Source organism: Kryptolebias marmoratus, linkage group LG21 (assembly GCF_001649575.2).
Source record: "Kryptolebias marmoratus isolate JLee-2015 linkage group LG21, ASM164957v2, whole genome shotgun sequence".
In the NCBI taxonomy this organism is placed as follows: Eukaryota; Metazoa; Chordata; class Actinopteri; order Cyprinodontiformes; family Rivulidae; genus Kryptolebias; species Kryptolebias marmoratus.
In genome coordinates this window covers 2,081,546-2,100,753 of record NC_051450.1, presented here as the reverse complement: position 1 = coordinate 2,100,753, position 19,208 = coordinate 2,081,546, and the positions used below count along the sequence as shown (strand labels likewise).

The following is a 19,208-nucleotide window of genomic DNA, read 5'->3' as shown; positions in this document are numbered from 1 at the left end:
AGGCTCTGCTGAGCCGAATTGAGACATTTATAGTCACATCTGATAATCAGTTTGGTTTTAAACCAAAACTTGGCACTGATATGTGCATTTTTGCTCTCAAGGAAATATTAGATTTATACAAGAGACATAACTCCACAATTTTTACGTGTTTTATTGATTCATCGAAAGCATTTGATCATGTTAATCATGAAAAATTGTTTTATAAATTACAAGAGAGAGGAGTTCCAAAATACTTATTAAGAATTTTAGTGTACTGGTATGCTCACCAGAGATTGTCGGTAAAATGGGGAAACTCCGTATCGTCTCCTTTCCTTGTGAGTAACGGTGTACGGCAAGGCAGCATCTTGTCTCCTTGCCTTTTTAATTTGTATATGGATGATCTGTCAAAGCTGTTAAATCAATGTAGGACTGGTTGTCAGGTTGGTAATAGAACTATCAACCATCTGATGTATGCTGATGATCTTGTGATTTTCTGCCCATACAGCACTGGAATGCAGCAAATGCTAAGAGTTTGCTCTCAATATGGGTTACAACATAATATTGAATACAATGCGAAAAAAAGCATCATCATGATTGTTAAGAGTAAAGAAGACGATAAACTATCTTTTCCTGACTTCACTCTGTCTGGCAGCATCCTCCAGGTCACTAATGAGGTTAAATATTTGGGACATTACATCACCACTGACCTGTCTGATGACAGAGACATTTACAGGCAGCGTTGTACCCAATATGTACAAGCTAATATGCTTCTTCGGAAATTCTCCATGTGTTCAGCACCTGTAAAAACTGCACTTTTTAAAGCCTATTGTACTCCCATGTATACCGCCCACTTGTGGTGGCGTTACAGAAAAAGAAAAAAAAAAAAAAATTTCAGGTGGCATATAATGACAGCATGAGGATGTTGCTTAGAATACCACGATGGAGTAGTGCCAGTCAGATGTACCAACCTGCGCTGCTGGGCTTAGAAATATTATGCACAGATGTATGTGCAGATTGACAAACTCTGCAAACAGCATCATTCAGACTTTGACTAATCCTGCTCAAAGCTCAGTGAGATTTTTCTCCACTCTGTGGAATCACTGGCGCGTTTGTTTGTATGTCTGATTGATGTCTTTTTATTTTCTTTTATTGTTCTTTTTCTTTTTCTTTTTGTATGGACCTCAACCGAGTCTCAAATAAAGAGGATTGATTGATTGATTGATTGATTTTTTCCGTCCAAAAATAAGGGGTTTAATGTGGACATGGGGTGCTAACACAGAATAAAAAAATTTAATAAAACGTTTTAAAAAATTATCTGGAGTAATGTAGACAGATCCTTGGTTTCCATAAAGGGGCAATAAAGGAAATGTAAGTTGTATAGTTTTATTTCTTTGATAGACACTAAAGAATATTTAGTGGTGTGCATTACATTGTAACCATGTTATTCTCCTTTGAGTACACAACAATTTAATAGTGGAAGTGTAAGGTGGACCAGCCTTGGGCGACAGCACCCCCCCTTCACAGCAGCTGTTGGTGCAGATGTAAGGTGACAGTAATCAATACTGATTATTAAAGTGGGAACACCATCTCTAGTGTGTGATTAATCTTCATTCCCTCATGTTTACAGAGCCTCTTGTGGCCTGTTCGCCTTGGAGGGGGAGGGGGGTTCCCTATTATCTATCCCTGGAGACAGCAAAAACAAAACAGTGTCCCCATTAAACATATTTCCTGTCACGGCAGACAAAGGCAGGCATGGGCCATCATTGGCCTAGACCTCACATAGACTGTTGTATCAAAGCACAGTTTCTACCTCAGGTTCGTGAAGATTTGTGCTGAATATTGAAAATATTGAAACAAAAAAACATGCCTTTGTGTGCATCTAAAACATGTACATAAAAACCTGTACATACCTGTGCTGAGGCCAGAGCTGGCAGGGCTTCATTGCTGTTACTGTTGACTAAAAATTAGGTATACTTTTATTTTAAATAGTAAATATATGTAAAAGAAAAAGAAAAAAACATATGTAATGTAGCCTATTTTTATTGTTTTTATTAATGAGTGTTTGCAAAACCATCAAATTCCAACAAACCCTCCTAATTTCTTAAAACGTCCTTTAATTTCTTTTTTAAATTCTTTCTTTTTTATGGTACACACCACAACTTTTATTTCAGACAAGAGTTGGTTCTCTGTGGTGCAGTGGTTAGCACAGTTGCCTCATAGCAAGAAGGTTGCAAGTTCACCTGTTGGCCTTTCTTGTGGCGTTTGCATGTTCTTCTGTGCATGCAGGTTATTTCCAGGTACTACAGTTTGTTCCCACAGACCAAAAACATGCATGTTAGGTTCACTGGAAACTCTAAATGGTCCCTAGATATGTGTGAGACTGTGAATGGTTGTTTGTCTGATTTGTCTCCAAGTGTCCCTATGATGGACTTGCATCCTGTCCAGTGTGTCTAAAAAGTCATCATTTATCAGTAGTAGATGTACACTCAACAACTACATTTACAGTTTTATTAGAATCTGTCCAGTGGTTCATAAGATATTTTACAAACAGACAAACAAAGCTGACTCCAGTAGTTTATGGCAATGTTTTTTCTTTTACTATCAAATTAAGTTATAGCCACTTTTGTGTTTTCCAAGGTTGTTTAAGTCTGGTGGCCATCTTGAGTGTAGATGTACCTCCAAAGATTACTTTCTGAGAGTTTCATTAAAATTCATTCAGTTGTTCATGAGATATTTTGCTAACGTGACAAACAAATAAATCGTTTGTTTATGCTGGAAGGGCAGGTGATAATAAAATGAATCAGGTTTGGTGGGAATTTGGACAATAACTGAAAATATTTTATTTACTGAATGTTTACTCTAGGTGATGCTTTTTTTTTAAAGATATCAGGAAAATTTTACTTTCTCCGCATTTGAGAAATGCATGCAGCATACATTTGTAAATATCTGTACTCAGTCAATAACCTTGCTCTTATAATAACAATGCTTCTGGACCCACTCGTTCTTCTCAAATGTGAAGTTCCATGACCTTGGTGTGTAGCAGGTATTGTGAAACAAACAATTCATCATCCTTGCTCTGCTGCATCGGCAGTCAAATTCAGATTAATGTTTACAACAACAAAATTGAACAAAAATCAAATTAGAGTTACTTAGGGTATAGATTGTTTGGTTTGGGGGCATTTTTACTACCAGGTCAATTAAAGGGAGTCAATATTACTTTAATGAAATTTTAATGAAAGTTTGGTGGAGACAATCAGCAGCTCAGGGTGATAATAGGAACCACTGATGGACATCTAAAACATGCAGGGGCATGCATGGGGCATTTCAGTATTAACAGTCAGTGTTTGATATTCATTAGTGGTACAACATTACCATTTTTGGACTGGGTTGAAGGCTCTCCCTGCCTCTCTTCTCCATGGCCTGTGACTGCAACAGATGGTCACCCACTTTCTCATAAGCTCCACCCGCATCCCTGAGTGCTCCCCCCAAAAGGTGTCAGCCTCCCAGCCGCGCTTCCCCCATCATTAGATAATCTGCCTTCCTGCCTTGCCTCCCCTTCCTGTTGTTAGTCTAAAAGGAACCTCAGCATTTCTCTGTTTAATCCACTCACACTCTTCCTGTCCTCGCCTCCCCCCCATGCTTCCATCACTCAGCACCTGTGAGGATCCCACCGAGACAAGATAAGGCTTATTCATTGCTCTCTGTCTTTTTTTTTCTGTAGAGTTGGGAGGTGATTGGAGGGGGTGGGGTGGGCAGCTGGGGTCAGGTAGAACAAAGGGGGAGAACATGCATAGACACTGGGAATTCTTGACAGCTGTTTCATTCAGAAGCCAATCTCTTTTCTCGGGTGCCGTATCTTAAAAAGGCAAGGGGAGGAAAAAGATGGGGTGGCTACACTTGCAGGGAGATCTTTAGGAAAGTTCAGAGGATTAATTTGACACAAGGCAGAAAATATGGTTAAAGGCAAAGAGGAGGAAGAGAAGGAAGGAGGAAAAAAGCCTTTCTTTGTTAGAGTAATTGCTCTGAGCCAGTCTAGTGTACAAACCAGTTAGAGATTATAGGATTTATTCCCTTGTAGATTTTCAACAGAGTCGCTTTGCTGGAGCCATTCTGTTTCTCAGCAGAACGTTCAACCTGAGATGTTTTGTTTAAATCCATAAATCCATAAATACTGAGCAATGTGGGAGCACCTTGTTTTTTATTACTCAGGACAGTGAGGTGGAGAAAGCATGGATCAAATGTGCTTGTGTCAAAAGAACAAATAAAATGTCAACATAAAAGACAGAACAGCATACAATGACTGTCCTGGATGACACACAACAGCTAGTATATACTCAGCCATTGTGTTGTAACTGAAAAATAAGCCTTTGTTTAGTGATAGAGAGCCACAACCTGCTTTACAGATTTGTAATTGAGGTTGCCAGTTCATAAGCACAGAAGCACTCTTAGTTCTCTAAGTTTTTTTCCTAGTTTTCATTTCTGTCACAATGTTTAAATTACTACTTTCAGCTTTGGCGAACCCTATACAAAAATATATCAATGTGTATGGCTTGATCAGCAATACTTTGCTTTTAAGCACTACATCACACATCATAAACAAAATTCCCTCTCAAAAGCCCCAAAATTTCCCACTGATATTAAGATGTTTGTGAAATGAGTCAGAAAACGCGGCCCTCTACTGTATGGCTCTGGCATAAATCACAGTAGAAACATCATAAACTTCTTATTTCCACAGGTTTTACCCTTCGTATACAGCTTATACATCAGAATGTACATTTTTCTCCTTTTACCCAGTGTGTTTCTCAAATGTTGTCTTTTTAACAGGTCATTAAAACACTGTAGACACATACAAAATTAACATTTTTAAGAAAAAAACACTTCTACCACCTACAGTTCAAGAATTTTGTCTGTATGACTTATAGTTTTTGTACTGTGACTGTTTGTTTGAGGCTTACTTTCTGCTCTGTGTTTCTGTCTGTCTGTCTTTTTAAGAATGCTGTCATGGAGTGACAGACACAGGTTTGTGGTTACCATGATGATACTAATAAATTACTGTCAGCAGCTGTTAACACATCTTCAGTTTATACATCAAAACATTGGCATTTTGTCTTAGATTATTACTAAAGTAAGTCCCAAAGTACTATAGAAGAAAGTTGATGCATGTTAGAATTTCTGTTAATAGCTACACTGACATCCTTAAAAAAATTCTCAGAAATGTTCTAGTTCTCTTTAAATGTAAAGGTGGATAAAACAGGGGTTGGTGAAAAGAGTGGAAATACTAATTACTGATGCTATCACTTAAGTAGATATTCAGGAGAATAAATCATTGATTAGATGTTGAAAATGGAAACAACCATACTCTGGGAATCAAGATTATTATAAAATCAAAACTGCTATATATTTGCATTTGTTGTGCTTTACTGCAATACATCAAACAACACATTACCATTTCAAAGCTGGTCAAATATGTGTGAATTCTTGTCCATGAAAACAAGATAACTGTTTTACTTATTGTTTTATATTTATATCCTTGCCCTCAAACCATCAACAAATCACTGCGGTGAACTTAGTCTGACTCTCCTGGCTTGCATAAAAGTGTGAGGGTGAGTTTCACTGTGCACTTTAGAAGACGTCTCGTGCAGGACAGATGTCTCAAAGAAACTTTCTGAAGAATCAAAGGCTTGCTCTCCTGCTGCCGTTCCCTACGGTTCCTTTCAACACATGTCGCCAATCAAACAGTGCTCAGAACACCTTCTGTTTTCAATCGGGCATTTTGACGAGCTGCTTGAAAGTGAATGTGTGTGTGTACTTGTCTGTTTGTGTGTGAAGCTTGACAGGATCCATTACCTTCCATGCAGCCCAGCAGGGAATGGCCCATACTCCGCTCACATGCTGCACAGCAACAGTTATGTCATACAAGCAAGAACAAACACTGCCACCAGTTTTATAGGCCTAAATTTTACCACACTAAAGTAACTTTCAAATTTCAGAGTTCACAAGAGTTTAATGAAACCATTTTCAGTATAACTTAGGCACAAGCCCTAAACACTGTTTCATGTACTTTGCAGAGGGATTTTATGACGACCACAAATCCAGGCGGGGAGCAAATAAAATGTTCAAGAAAAACATCAAGCCCTAGTTTTCACAAGACAGTGACTCATGTCTCATGTTTAGACTTGCTGTCTTGATAATTTCTTGTCATTTGTGGGGAAGTCCTCTCCTCCTGACTCCTTTGGGGCTGAGGTTAGTACCAGGCAGCATGTGACACACCATGGGTGGCAGAATGGGACTGGGCCTCTGGTTAAATTGGCACAGGAAGAGCAGAACTGTCAGGGAGGTGGGAGGATACTGTAGCCTGGTGGGGCCCTTTTTTGGCCTGAGGAGGTTTAATTTCATGGTGTTCACAGGGGATAGTCAATGTTGTGTTAGATAAGCTGCGGGACTTGTTTGACCTTCAAGTATATAATTAACATGTGTTGAGTTACAGATGTTCTGACTTGGGTGCATATGATAAAAATACACTGAAATATCTAGGAAAACAACACAGCAATGTTATGTAACAAAAAAAGCAAAAAAGCCTCATGTCTAGGCATAGGTTATACAGGTAAAAATATCATTACATCCAGAATGGTGTGCCTAAGACTGCATCGGAAATGCCATAACTAGCTGCTGTCGTAATTTGTATTTGCAAATAACTGTGGTTTTTCATGTAAACAGCTGTGTAATGTAAAACTGACAAGGGTGTAAAATATTATGAATTGACTTTTGCATGGCCCTCTGTGAATATCTGTGAATATTTCAATACAGGAGCTGTTTTAAGACAGCAACAACCCACTTACACTAGCCATTAGCTCATCAGTCCTGTCAGGCTTAATCTTTACTTTTTCAAACCTAATAGGAGAGCCTTTTCACAGAACCCTACTGTAGAGTGTCCAAACTATTAATTTAGGTAAAATGTTTTGGTCTGAAACTTAGTTTATTATTTTTGTGTTAGCTACAATTTGGTTAGCTACAAGTGTACTTAATGTTTGACAAAAAATTATTTTAAACATCACACAGCTTGACTTAATTATGTTATACTTCTATAAAGTGAAATGCAAAGTACTCAAATGATTTAGTGTAAATCCTTTTGTTTTTATTCTGCTGGGAGTTTGTGAAATCCACACAAAAAGAGTAATGGTCATCTTTGGAGATAAATAATTGAATAAATGAACAAATCCTGCATTTAGTAGCTAGAAGGGAGGATTTACACCCAAAACCAAGAAAGGTTTTTAAACTTTTACTTTATTTTCAGCTACATTCAATAGGTTTTTTTTTTTCTCCTTTCTTTCTTTTTTTTTTTACTCGCCACTAGTCTGGGATTTAATACTTTTCAGCGTAGGAAAAACATCAAGGCTTGTCTTTAAATAGACATACCAAAATATCTGTTACTTGTTTAAAATGTCCTTTTTTCCTAGTTTATCAAGTGACAAGTTCCATCTCAAGTTAAAGACACATATGTGGCACATAAACTAAAAATGCTCCAAAAGAAATCTTTTACTTTAGGAGTCATATAAAATGATTTCTGCTTCATGCCTATTTTATGTCTTTTTGTGAGACCAGGTCATAGTTTTTTCAAAGAAGAGAAAGTGAGAGACAGGGCTTATGCTGGTAAACATTTCTCTTCATCTCATCTTTAATCCAGCAGGCTACTTTAGAAGAGATTTAGCTATGCAAACATGCACAAACATTTAAACTGTCTCACTTCTGTGGCCACACATTACAATTAAATGTCTTCTGCTCAGAAACATGCACTCGCCAGATGTTAGCAAAAGCTTTAGGGAAGAACCCACAGGCATGTGTGAATGTGTGTGTGTGTGTGTGTGTGTGTGTGCGTGCAAGTTATCATGTCAAACTCCCACTTCTTGTGCGTCCACTGTGATTTACGACCACAGCTTTTACTACAACAGAGCCAACTTCCGCTTTTTAAGCCCCAGTGGGTCAAAGGGAGAAGCAGATGCTTCAATCCAAAACAGGTGACTCTGGATTGAAAAAAAATAAAAATCTTCTCAGTTAGTTGATTTGATCATTTTTATCTACCTACAGTCACATGAACCCCCATCTGCTTCCAATAGCAATGTGTTTGGATTTGCCAACACACAGGTCTACTGGTCAAGTCTGCAGGGGTCAAGAGGACAAAATGGAGTAATGAAATCAAACTGGCTGTATGACAGACTCAGCTGTTGATCACTGGAAATCGGTAAAGGTTTTCATTATGAAGTAATATGATGGGGCGAATTCAAAAGGGAGGACATTAAAGACTCAGCAGAGCTCTTTCATTCAGAGTAATAGTCGGACCAAGTGGGGCCAAAGACAGTTTTATGGTTCCCTCAGGCTTCAAAGTGTTACGTGTGTAAGCTGATACAGCAGAGTACGTAACAGACTGCGTTTTGTTTCATGCTGGGATGGAACCCATTGTGTTTTAATGGATTTAAATCACTTTCATAGATTAGTTGGACTGGCCTGTAATGTCACCTTCATGGAAATAATGTTAAAGGGATTGAAATCTAGCCAGAGTGCATCTGACTTTTTTTTAATATAGGTGTTTTTGGACTGCAGGGGGCTATGTTACAGCCATAACAGTTTGAGGTAGTTTGCTTTTATTCAGTTTTATGCAGTCAATACTGTGGCAACTCATAACCTTTAAAACTATTTATTGGGTCATTTCTACCTCCTGCTTCAGAACAGACACTTCCTAGCTCAATGGGTGCTTTCAAGTAATGTGACTGATTCATAACATAGACTGTATCAACCGAAACGCCGAAGATGAAGTTGGAAAGGGACCAGCTGCAGGCTAATTCTAGTACAAGTTTTAAGTGTGAACCCCAGGACACAAAAGAACAACACATTACCCTTGGTCAAATTAAAAATGAACACCTTAGATAATATTTTTCAGGGGCTGTTTCAGGTCATGTGGCACTATGATTATGTGCATGGAAAAAGGTGGGACTAAAAGTGCCAAATTCCTAGTGGGCAGACTCTTGTTCCAAAATTACAACATGGTAGCTCCCGTAGACTGGGTCCTACTGGCTTCTGAAAGATCTACTAGCACTTGCACTATCAAAACTACATTCCCATTCCTAAAGTCGGAGCTACTTAACTTTTCCTGCTGTCTGCTACAACATTCTCTTCTTCAAACATGTGCAGCAGAAATTAAACCTATATGTCGTATGAGTTTTGGTTTTTATAAGTCCTTCTTCTGGATGTTATATCAAAGTTCCACATCTCACAGCTGCAACTATGGAGAGCTCCATTGTTGTTGTTGTTGGTAAATGTTATGTGCATATGTGTGTACTGTCTGCCAACTGATGGTCAATCACTGCATTTCCCACTGTCTGCCAACTGATGGTCAATCACTGCATTTCCCAGGTGTGAAAATTTACTCATAGCCTTTTATAACCTGTCCTTCTAACTGTTTGTTCTCAAATAATTTTGTACTTAACTGTGTAATTTGATTATTTTGTTATTTTTTTGCACAGGCACATTTTTTTTTCTGCTAGTCTTCTACTCAAAACTTGCAAGGTTTGGGAGAGGTACTAAAAATGTTCATGTTCTTTTTGTCATGTACTTTGGTGTTTTGTTTTTTTTTTTATTCCTGAATGAGAGAGGAATTCAGCAAAGGTTTAGTCAGTCTGCTCAGTCTGCATGACTACAATGCATGGGATCATAAAACCTGAGGATGTGACCAGTTTGAGACAGAATTTTTTCAGCATTCTTGTCCAATCCAACTTCACCAGGAGTTGCACCAGGAGTTGAAATGTTTGACCGTTTGATTGAACCAATATGGAAGGACTTTGTGGAGTTTTGAAAGGAAGTGGCAAGGTTTAATTGTCTTCATAGCTCTTGTCAATACCATCAGAGCACAAGAGACAGGACAAAAACAAGGATGTCCACCTGAATGTCATGTTTTGATTATTGCCAACTGGAGTCGGAGCCAATATAACATACCCTTGACTACTGAAGAGCCATTTAACATGGGAATAAAATTTGATTGTACCTTTACCACTACAGACAAAAGCCAGATGTTAGTGGCATTGTTTTTGTTTGTTTTTTTTGTCCACTTTAAGAGGAACATTTTAAATCTTTATGCATGTGGCAAAGTGAAAGCTGAAACACTGCTGAGAACATCTAACAAGCATCTGAGTAAAGACTTGAACCATCGCAGAATCATTTCTCTCCATTTGTTCCATTGACCCTCAATCAAAGGTAATAAAGAAGAAAATGAACTGTGACTTTGCAGGAATGGGCAGAACAGAATTACTTCAACATTGCTTTTAAATTCCCATCTGAGGTATTATTCTGGGTTAAAGCCACTCTCTGCCCTCTCACAATTTGAGCAAATGTCCACTGTTTGGCCTCCTCTCTTCCATTTCACCCTAATTTTACTCCCATACCCAGTGCTACACAGATGAGAGAATGTCCTTATTTCCACTCTGATCAGATAAAATCTCTCAGAAGCCCTTCCCGTTCATAGGGATGATGCAGATTTGGAAGGAGCTCTGTGTTACAACGGAGCCTTTTCTGAAATCTGCCCTTCTGCTGGAGTTGAACATCATAAATTTTACTTTTGTCTTCATCAGCATCAGAGTCACGACAGGATGTTATTAGAATTTAATCCAGCTCTCGACAAAAACCTCCTGGCCAGCTGTTCCAGGAATTTATCAGGAGCGGAGATTAAAGAGATGGAGGAACACAGAGGATTTGTCTTTTTGTCTGCCTATTATTCAACAAATATGCAACCACACATTGAGTTAGTGCTGCAGTTGCTTTAGCAGAAGTTTGTCTTGTTTCAAAGACTGACAGTTTTATACTCGTAACAAATAATCTTCCACCTATAGTTCTTGAATAACTAACAAAACTAGTTATTTCATTGTGTTCCAGCTATTGGGACATCACACTGCTCATCCTTCTGGGAAAGATTTGTGCCAGGGTGTTGGAAGGGAGGCTCTGACTGATTGTCAAACCTGAGATTCATGTGAAGCACTCTGCCTTTCCTTAGGGCCATGAAACAGTAAACTGGATGTCCAAACTTTCAGAGTTACTAAGGGTGTCATGAGAGCTTCACTGTCCAGGCTAAATGTGTTTCGTGGATCTATAGACAGCTCACAACTGAAGTATTCTGTGTACAGCGCTGCAAGAGTATGGGCTGCAGTGGTTGCTTTTAAGAGCTATCAGGTTCTTATATAACGAAAACAAGTGCGTGTTCACATTCTCTGTACAAAGTCCATCTTATTCACAGTGTGGGTTGGATTCTGCCAAGGTCACCACTTGTTTCTGATCCTGTTTGTGGTGTTCATGAACAAGAGCTCAAGGCACAATTGTAAAAAAGAGAGTGTCAGGCTTTGAAATCTCAGGGTTTCATCTCTGCTTTTTGCAGATGATGTGGTTCTATTGGTGTCTTCAAGTCATGGCTTTCATTGTGCACTGGGACAGTTAACAGCCAAGTGCGATGTATGTTTGCTTCAAGCAGAGGAACTTAAGAGTTTTGTTAACAAGTGATGGCAGAGTGAAGCAGGAGATAAACCAACAGCTAAGGGCCTGATTTGCAGTAATGAGGGCATTGCTCTGGTGGTGAAAAAGGAGCTGAGCTGAAAGGTCAATATCTCCATTTACTGGTCCAACTGTTTCATTCTTATGAGATATGGGTTGTGACCAAAAGAATAAGACCTGAGTAGCAAGCAGCTGAAATCAACTTTCTCTTCAGGCATCTTGATTAGAATGCCTACCTATAAAGCACTTTTAATGCCTTGCTGCTGAAATGTGCTATACTAATAATATTTTTACTTACTTACCTCTGAAGGTATTCCTGACACATCCCACCAGGAGGAGACCCAAAGGAAACACCTTGGAAGAAGCTGCAGAGTGGCTTTTCTGTGTACAGTTTGCATGTTCTACCTGTACACACGTACGTTTTCTCCAGGTATTTCCTCCTATTGACTAAAATGGGTGTAGGTTCACTGGTAACTTTAAGTTGTTCCTAGGTGTGAGTGAGTGAGTGTGAATGGTTGTCTCCATGTGTCCCTGATGGTCTGCCTGTCCAAGGTGTTCCCTACCTCTCGCACAGTGACTTCTGGAGATAGGGACCAGGTTCCAGAAAGGTGGGTTAAGTAAATAAATGGATGGATGTTAAAATTAACTAATTAATTATTATTATTATTATTATTCAAGTATGGTAGCAGCATGAAAATATGATATTCATGTAATTATGTGTCTTCCTTTGGGGTGTTACCAAGAAAATAAACCATTTGTGAATGTTGAAGCAACACAATCATAAGAAATTAATTTTAAAAAGATTAAAACTACCCTCAATTTATTCACTGAAAAGTTTATACTGTATGTACAGAGAACAGCAGAAACATTTCTTAATACATCATTGTAAAAAAAGAAAATTGCACAATGCTTACATAAGTCATTTTACCAGCACAGTACCATACTGAGGATAATAAAACACAATGAAAGATAGGCATAAAAACACAATGAAACAATAATATATTTCTCATTTCTCCCCGGACAAAAAAAAAAAAAAAATCCCCTGAAACAATAGCTTTATAGCAAAAGTCCATATGTCTCAACAACTGCCTATAAACATTAATTACACAACACAAATAATAAATGTGCATTAAGGAACATTATCAAATTTGCATAAGATGAAAAAAAAATCAATATTGCAGGCATCCCTCCAGTACATAATGAGACAGACAAAGTTAATAAAGCTGCTGCGTATGAGCTGTCCCATCTTACACCACCACACACAGCCGCCACAACTTTAATCTACACGCAAGCCAGAAAATCTGCCCCTGGGGGAAAAAACAAAAAAACAAAAACAAACAAAAAAAAACCTGACAGACGAATCCATAAATAAACAGAAGAGAGAGCAAAAGTGAGCACTGCCTAGCTGGTAACCTCTTGTTTGTACTGAAGACTCTGAGGAACGGTTGTGATTACACCATTGACTGAATCATCTGCAAGGTCAGGCCTCCTATCTTCTCTCCCTCCTACTCCTCTGCTCCTCTCCCACTCAGCAGCCAAACAGTTCATATGGCTGCTGAGACATATTCAGAGGCATGTTACTGACAGTGTTTACAGACACATAAACACATGCCCTCCTACACAAACGCACGCTGGATAAATTGGTAGACAAACAAGTGCTACTGCTCTATTTTATATAATCTTACATGTTTGACAACACTCTTGTCTATTTAACTTGTTGGAACATCAACCTCCTAATCTGTGCTCTCCAAGGATGCCAAAGAGTAGGATCTAGTAATAAATATAGTGTGGTATGTTAATCCTAGCGCTTGTTTTACCTCTAAATAAAGAGTTCTAGAAGTTAAGAGTGTGCTTTCGCAGGGAAAAATATAAACGAGACAACTAAAAACTGTGTCATCTTTCTGTAGAGTCTTTCATTTAAAAAAGCTGATACAAGCTGTGCGTGACTTGTTATGTCAGTGTTTACATGCACATAGAAATCAAGATACTGGAATGTACCTAAAAAGGTACACTAGTTTGTACAGGCATGATACCTTGAACAATGGTACCTTTTGTATCTCATGTTTGTACATTTTAAGGTACTTTTTTGCATCCTATTGTAAAGAACGTTTTTTTTTTTACAAAACTAAAGGTACAACACACACACACACACACACACACACACACACACACACACACACACACACACACACACACACAATATACCCATTGGTGTAAGCACTGTTTGTGTGTGTGGATGAGAAACATTGTAAAGTGCTTTGCAGAACCTGGAACCTGTAGAAGTTAAAAAGGTGCCATATAGGTTTGTAGGTTTGGACCGTTTATCGTTTTAGATACTTTTTAAATAGATTTCCAACTATGTAACCAGATTGCATTCAGCTTTCTTTGGTAAACTAAATTTTGTAGGTGGTACCACAAATTAGAGACAAATGATTTGTTTGTAACTTTGTCCCAGAGAAAGGAATCTTCTCAAATGGGGTTTATATCGGTTCCAATCAGTTGATGAAATATGTTTGGATTTAGGCAGGAAAAGCTTGTTTGGGACATCTTTGTCTCGACTGCTTTGACATGTGCAACCATATTTGTTTTTGACTGGAACGTTTACATCAGCATGGTGTCAGAAACATCCAGTTTTTCTGTCACACAATTTTTGTGGTTTAGATTATTTTTTTAAAAATTGAAAATGCCAGAGACAGTTCAGGTTTTTCTCTGGTCATATGTGGAGCAGAGTAACACCCTACCTGTTGCTGCAAGCTGTCAGTCAGCTGTATTTGATGGCCAAGGGGGGGGAGAGATTCTCCAAAACTTTAAATAATGTGATATTTTGGTATATATCTGTTTTTTTATTGATTGTGATAGGATAAAATTGTGACATTTTTGTTCAAGGTTTTATTACCATCAAAATGTCCTACTGTCCTATGCTTTATTATGACAATACAAAAATAAAATTGCATTTAAAACATCTTTTCAGAACAGAGTGAAACACTACACAGATTATTTGGTGTTAATAATGATGCAATGGATGATAAAATCTGAACACATTCATCACAAAGCATAAGACTGTACTCCATTAGTTTAAAAAAGTACTAAAGAATAATATTGATAACAGTAACAGAAAAAAATGGTGGTGGTGAAGATGAAACCTTATTTACAACCAGCTGATTGCACCTGAGCTTAGATATAAAGAGATCGTTATCTGAGTGACTTGGTTCTTAACGGCATTTAAACATAGAGATATAGTATTTTACCTGTAATCAGAAATTTAGTCCTGTCTACACTACTCTGGATATTTTTTCAGACATATTGTTTTGTCCATTTTTATATTTTTTCCATCCGCACTATTTTAAGAAAAGTACCGACACCTCTTTCTGTGTCACTTGGGGGTGAAAATGTCCATATATCAAATTACAGAGAAAGAATACTCTTAGAATGCCGAAAAAGTTTTTTTAAAACAGCTGTGGGTTTTTTTACACTATTTACAACTTCCTGTCAGGTAATTACAGTACCATTTCAGCACAAAATCAAAGTTTAATGGTTTAATGTTTAAACTTGTTTTAGAATTGATTTTAAGACTTTATTGCTTACTTTTAAAGTTGTAAAAGGTCTGACCCCATCATACCTATGTGATTTCCTTAACATCTAAATTCCAGTAAGAGCACTTTGATCAACCAACCAGCTTCTCGTAGATGTTCCGAGATTCAGACTAAAATTTAGAGGTGATCAGGCTGTTGCAATTTTTGCTCCCAACCAGTGGAATGGTTTACCTTTTCATATTTGGACTGCTGAGACTCTTGAGTCTTTTAAATCAGTATGAATAAACAAAGCAGAACAATCTCAGTTTAAAAAAAATATTTGTAGTAGTGTGGTAGGGGCCTAAGCTCACAATACCTAAGCTTTAACTAAACTCAGAATAATCTTCCATCCAAATAAATGGTCAAACATTTTAAAATATGTCACTGTCTGACAATTTGAAGAGTGATGTCTGGTATTTATGATATGAGCACAAAAACATGCTGACAAACAGTGACATACTGTACACACACACACACACACACACACACACACACACACTCACACACACACACAAGCACACACCCGCACACACATTCACTAATTATTGACAAAACAAAAAAAAGCTCCTAAGTGGTTTCTTATGAATAGGCACAATCATGAGGGGAAACAAAATCAGCTCCATTGTATGAGGCCTTTGGATAGGCAGATCCGCACTGAGGCCACCCACGGCACAGCTGATGTGGTTTCACTCATAACCACTCTGATGAAATATTCATTGAGAAACAGCTCCGACACCTTGAGTGGGCTCCGGTTACCACCAAATCATTCTAGGTGAAGCAAGAGCCAGAGTCCTGCTGGCAGGATCGCCATTCCTCTCCCTCGTCTACACACACAACAACAAACAGACACAAAGGCCTGCATTCATTTTTGATGGAAGGCATTAATTAATAACCTGAACCTAACCTCATTTTGTTATGCTGGTTTCCCCGGGTGAATGGAGCAGGGCAAGAATAAAGAAGATCTGAAGCTGTTTTTTTTTCCTCCACAGAGAGAGCAGAAGGATGAGGGCGACAGTGTGAGGAGAAAAAGCTGAGATAAAGCAGCCAGCCAAGAGGAAGAGCAAATTTAGGATTATCATACTAAATACAAGTGAGAGGGGCTGGGAGAAGGATGCAGAAGTAAGTGCTGTATCTGAAACCAAAAGGGGCATTTCCCTGATCTGAGGGGGAACAGGAGCGGTGCCCTCTCAGGCTTAAAAAAAAAAATTCAAGCTTTCACTCACACAAGCTTCTTAACGTTCTTGGTCTCTGCATCCATTTCTGCCAACACTCACACACTAACATGCACGAAAAAACACACTGCTTGCTAAAGTCCCAGTAAAAATAAGCCCTTTTTCACACAAGAATGATGTCAGCAGAGACTCACATCATTACCTGGGTGGTAAAAAACATGTCTGGACTGTGTCATGCTCTTCAGGTTGTGTTGCCTGAGTCAGACTGCTGTAAGATCTTGTGATGCTGCATAGGCCAAAATTCCCTGTGGTTTACCACTAAATGTTACACTGATGGGTGAATAATTGGGCCTGATGCTAACAATGGGTTGAACAATAAAAAGGCACTTATATATATATATAGTAACATAAAGATTACAATGTTGGACTATAAAAGCTCTCAAATTTTTACTTTGTGTTACAGTTAAAAAAAGACTGTTGACCATATAAAACAAAATCTTTTCATAACAACTGACCAATAAAAATTCTTATATGAAAGCATCTTATTAGAAACAGACTTGCTGCCATCTTTGACATGTAAATACTTGTTTGAGTCCTGGTCTCTCACTGTCTCAGGAGTAAAACAGCCTTCCTTTCTCTGAGCCTGGACGTCGACTGAGCTTGGCCAGTTGAGTAGGTGACGGGGGAACGTCCTGTCTGCTGTAGGGACCTTTGGACTGACTCTGGACCTGACTATGGTCTCTGCCTTGGTTGTTGATGGTGCTGATGTGAGCGTCCATTGCAAGAGACGGCCTGTCTTTGCTGGCCTCCTGTTCTCTGCGTCTTTGCTCCTGCCTCAGCAACTCCTGTGTCTCTAGGAGAACTCGGGCATTAAAATTAGATGTTCCCAGGTAGCCATTCCGAGAGCCCTGGCCCACAGAGAGCCGAGGGTTCTCTCTAGATGGCCGGAATCCCTCAGATGTTGGGTACCATGAGTCCTGGGAAACCGTGCTGTGGGTCTTATGAGGATGCCTAAAAACAAAAAGACAAACAAAAGGGTTACTTGTACTGTTCGATTTATCTTTAAAGAAATATTCCAATCATTCTGAAGTGTCTAGTAAAAAGTTAGGTTGGAGTAATAAACCTTATGATCAACAGAACTGATGATTAAGTGAAGTGAAGTGAAGTGAAATTTATTTATATAGCACTTTTCCACAACAAGACGATTCAAAGTGCTTTACAACACAGAAACAACAATCAGATACAGAATCAAATACAGATAAAAACATCATATCAAACATCATAAAAACATCATAATCAAATATAGAGATACAGAAGTAAAAACATCACTCATGTATAATCTAAATAAAATATAAGATAATCTAAATAAAATCATGAAACTAAACATATCTAAACATGAGCTAAGACAGTCAAAATAGTAGCTAAAATAATCTAAATGAAATCATGATAAAGTTAAAGCTGAACTAAACAACAATTAGGAATCTAACAATCTAACAATATCTAAAATATGAGCTAAGATAAACTAAACTAAATGTACAGGAAGGCTAAATAAGCTAACAAACTGAAACATGAGGGTACAACATGACTAACAAATAGTACCAGAGGCCCACTAAACAGCCAACATAGAAAATGCTAGGATAAACATGATAATGCTAAACTAAAAGTACCAAAAAAGGCCCGCTAAACAGACAACATAAGAATTACTAAGATAATTAGACCAAGGTAGTGAAGAAGGGGAGGGAGGGAGTGGGATGAGAGAGATGACTCAGAAACAGCGGAAAGTGTGCGTGTTTGTAGAGACGGTGGAAGACGATGTGGTGTGTGTTGTATGAGTGTGTGTGTGTGTGTGTGTGTGTGTGTGTGTGTGTGTGTGCGTGTGTGTTTGTAAACAAGTCCACATCACAGAGGCCATTGTCTTTGATAATGATGGAATGTTTATCAGCCAGCCCAGAGCAGATCCACAGATGTCCTTAGGCAAGGGAGGGGGCAGAGCATCTTGTTTACATAAAATCTGGGGAGAAATTGAAGATAGCTGACCAAGGCCAGCAAAGGGAGCCAGAATTCACAAAACAATAATTGTTTTGGTTCAGGCAGACATTGTGTTTTCCGTCTGCCTTAAAAAGTCTTGCTGATACTTCTCAATGGCGAATCCAAACAGTCAAATTCCAGGTCCATTCCGCCTGATTCGAGCGAGCAACTTTGTCCAAGATGTAAAACATATCATTCATGAGTCCCGGAACTGCAATTCAGTCTGCGGTCTTGTGAAAGGATTGCATCCAACTTGCAATTCAGCTCCCGTAACCACACAGTTTGACTGTTGACCGCCGAACCCATCAAACAAATTTGATGATAGGTCACGTAACTGCCTAATCCAAACAGCAGAAATCCTGTTATCAAAAATCCAAATATGTAAAGATCTTCCACGTCTTCCAGAGACAAAATCATTAGACAAACAATATTCCATTTCCTCTAGGAGTCTATTGTGTATCTAGCAGAAAATGTCCCATCTGGGCATGTGGGCTCTCCCTCGACCAGTCTTTCCGTTGAGAAAATGTATTAATTTAAAAATAAATAAATAATAATTTATACATTTTGGAGAATATGCAAAAGAGAGGCTCTGAAAAGAGAGCAAACTTTTACACTGTCAGTGTCACAGCTCCATCTGTTCCTGCCACGCCTCTTGCTTCCAGTCATGCCACAGCCTAGTAACTTTCCACTCATCCACAGTTCAAGCCACGCCCATGTTGCCATGCCCATGTAATCACAGTCATCTGTTTCACCTGTTCTGGTCCCTATAAATACCCACAGCTCCCAGTACTCATTGCCAGATTATTGAAAGCCTCCAAGCAAGTAAATGTCCAGCGTACTTTTCTCGTCCATGCCTGATCTCGACCCTTGCCTGTTCCTCGACCATCGTCTCTTGCCTGCTCCCTGCCTGATACTGCTTTGGACTCTG

General features: G+C 38.6%; 1 protein-coding gene across 2 annotated transcripts in view; it reads right to left on the bottom strand.

Annotated features, from left to right (window-relative positions):
• Positions 1-19,208, bottom strand: part of LOC108245193 (partitioning defective 3 homolog) — a 485,244-nt gene that overhangs the window by 8,869 nt on the left and 457,167 nt on the right. Inside the window, exon 24 of one of the 2 annotated variants that reach the window (XM_017431896.3) lies at positions 13,714-17,263. The exons of the other annotated variant lie outside the window; for it this stretch is intronic. Coding sequence (XP_017287385.1) covers positions 16,864-17,263 — 400 coding nt within the window. The 3' untranslated portion in view covers positions 13,714-16,863. Of the gene's footprint in view, positions 1-13,713; positions 17,264-19,208 lie in introns of those variants that run through there. 2 annotated transcript variants of the gene reach the window in all.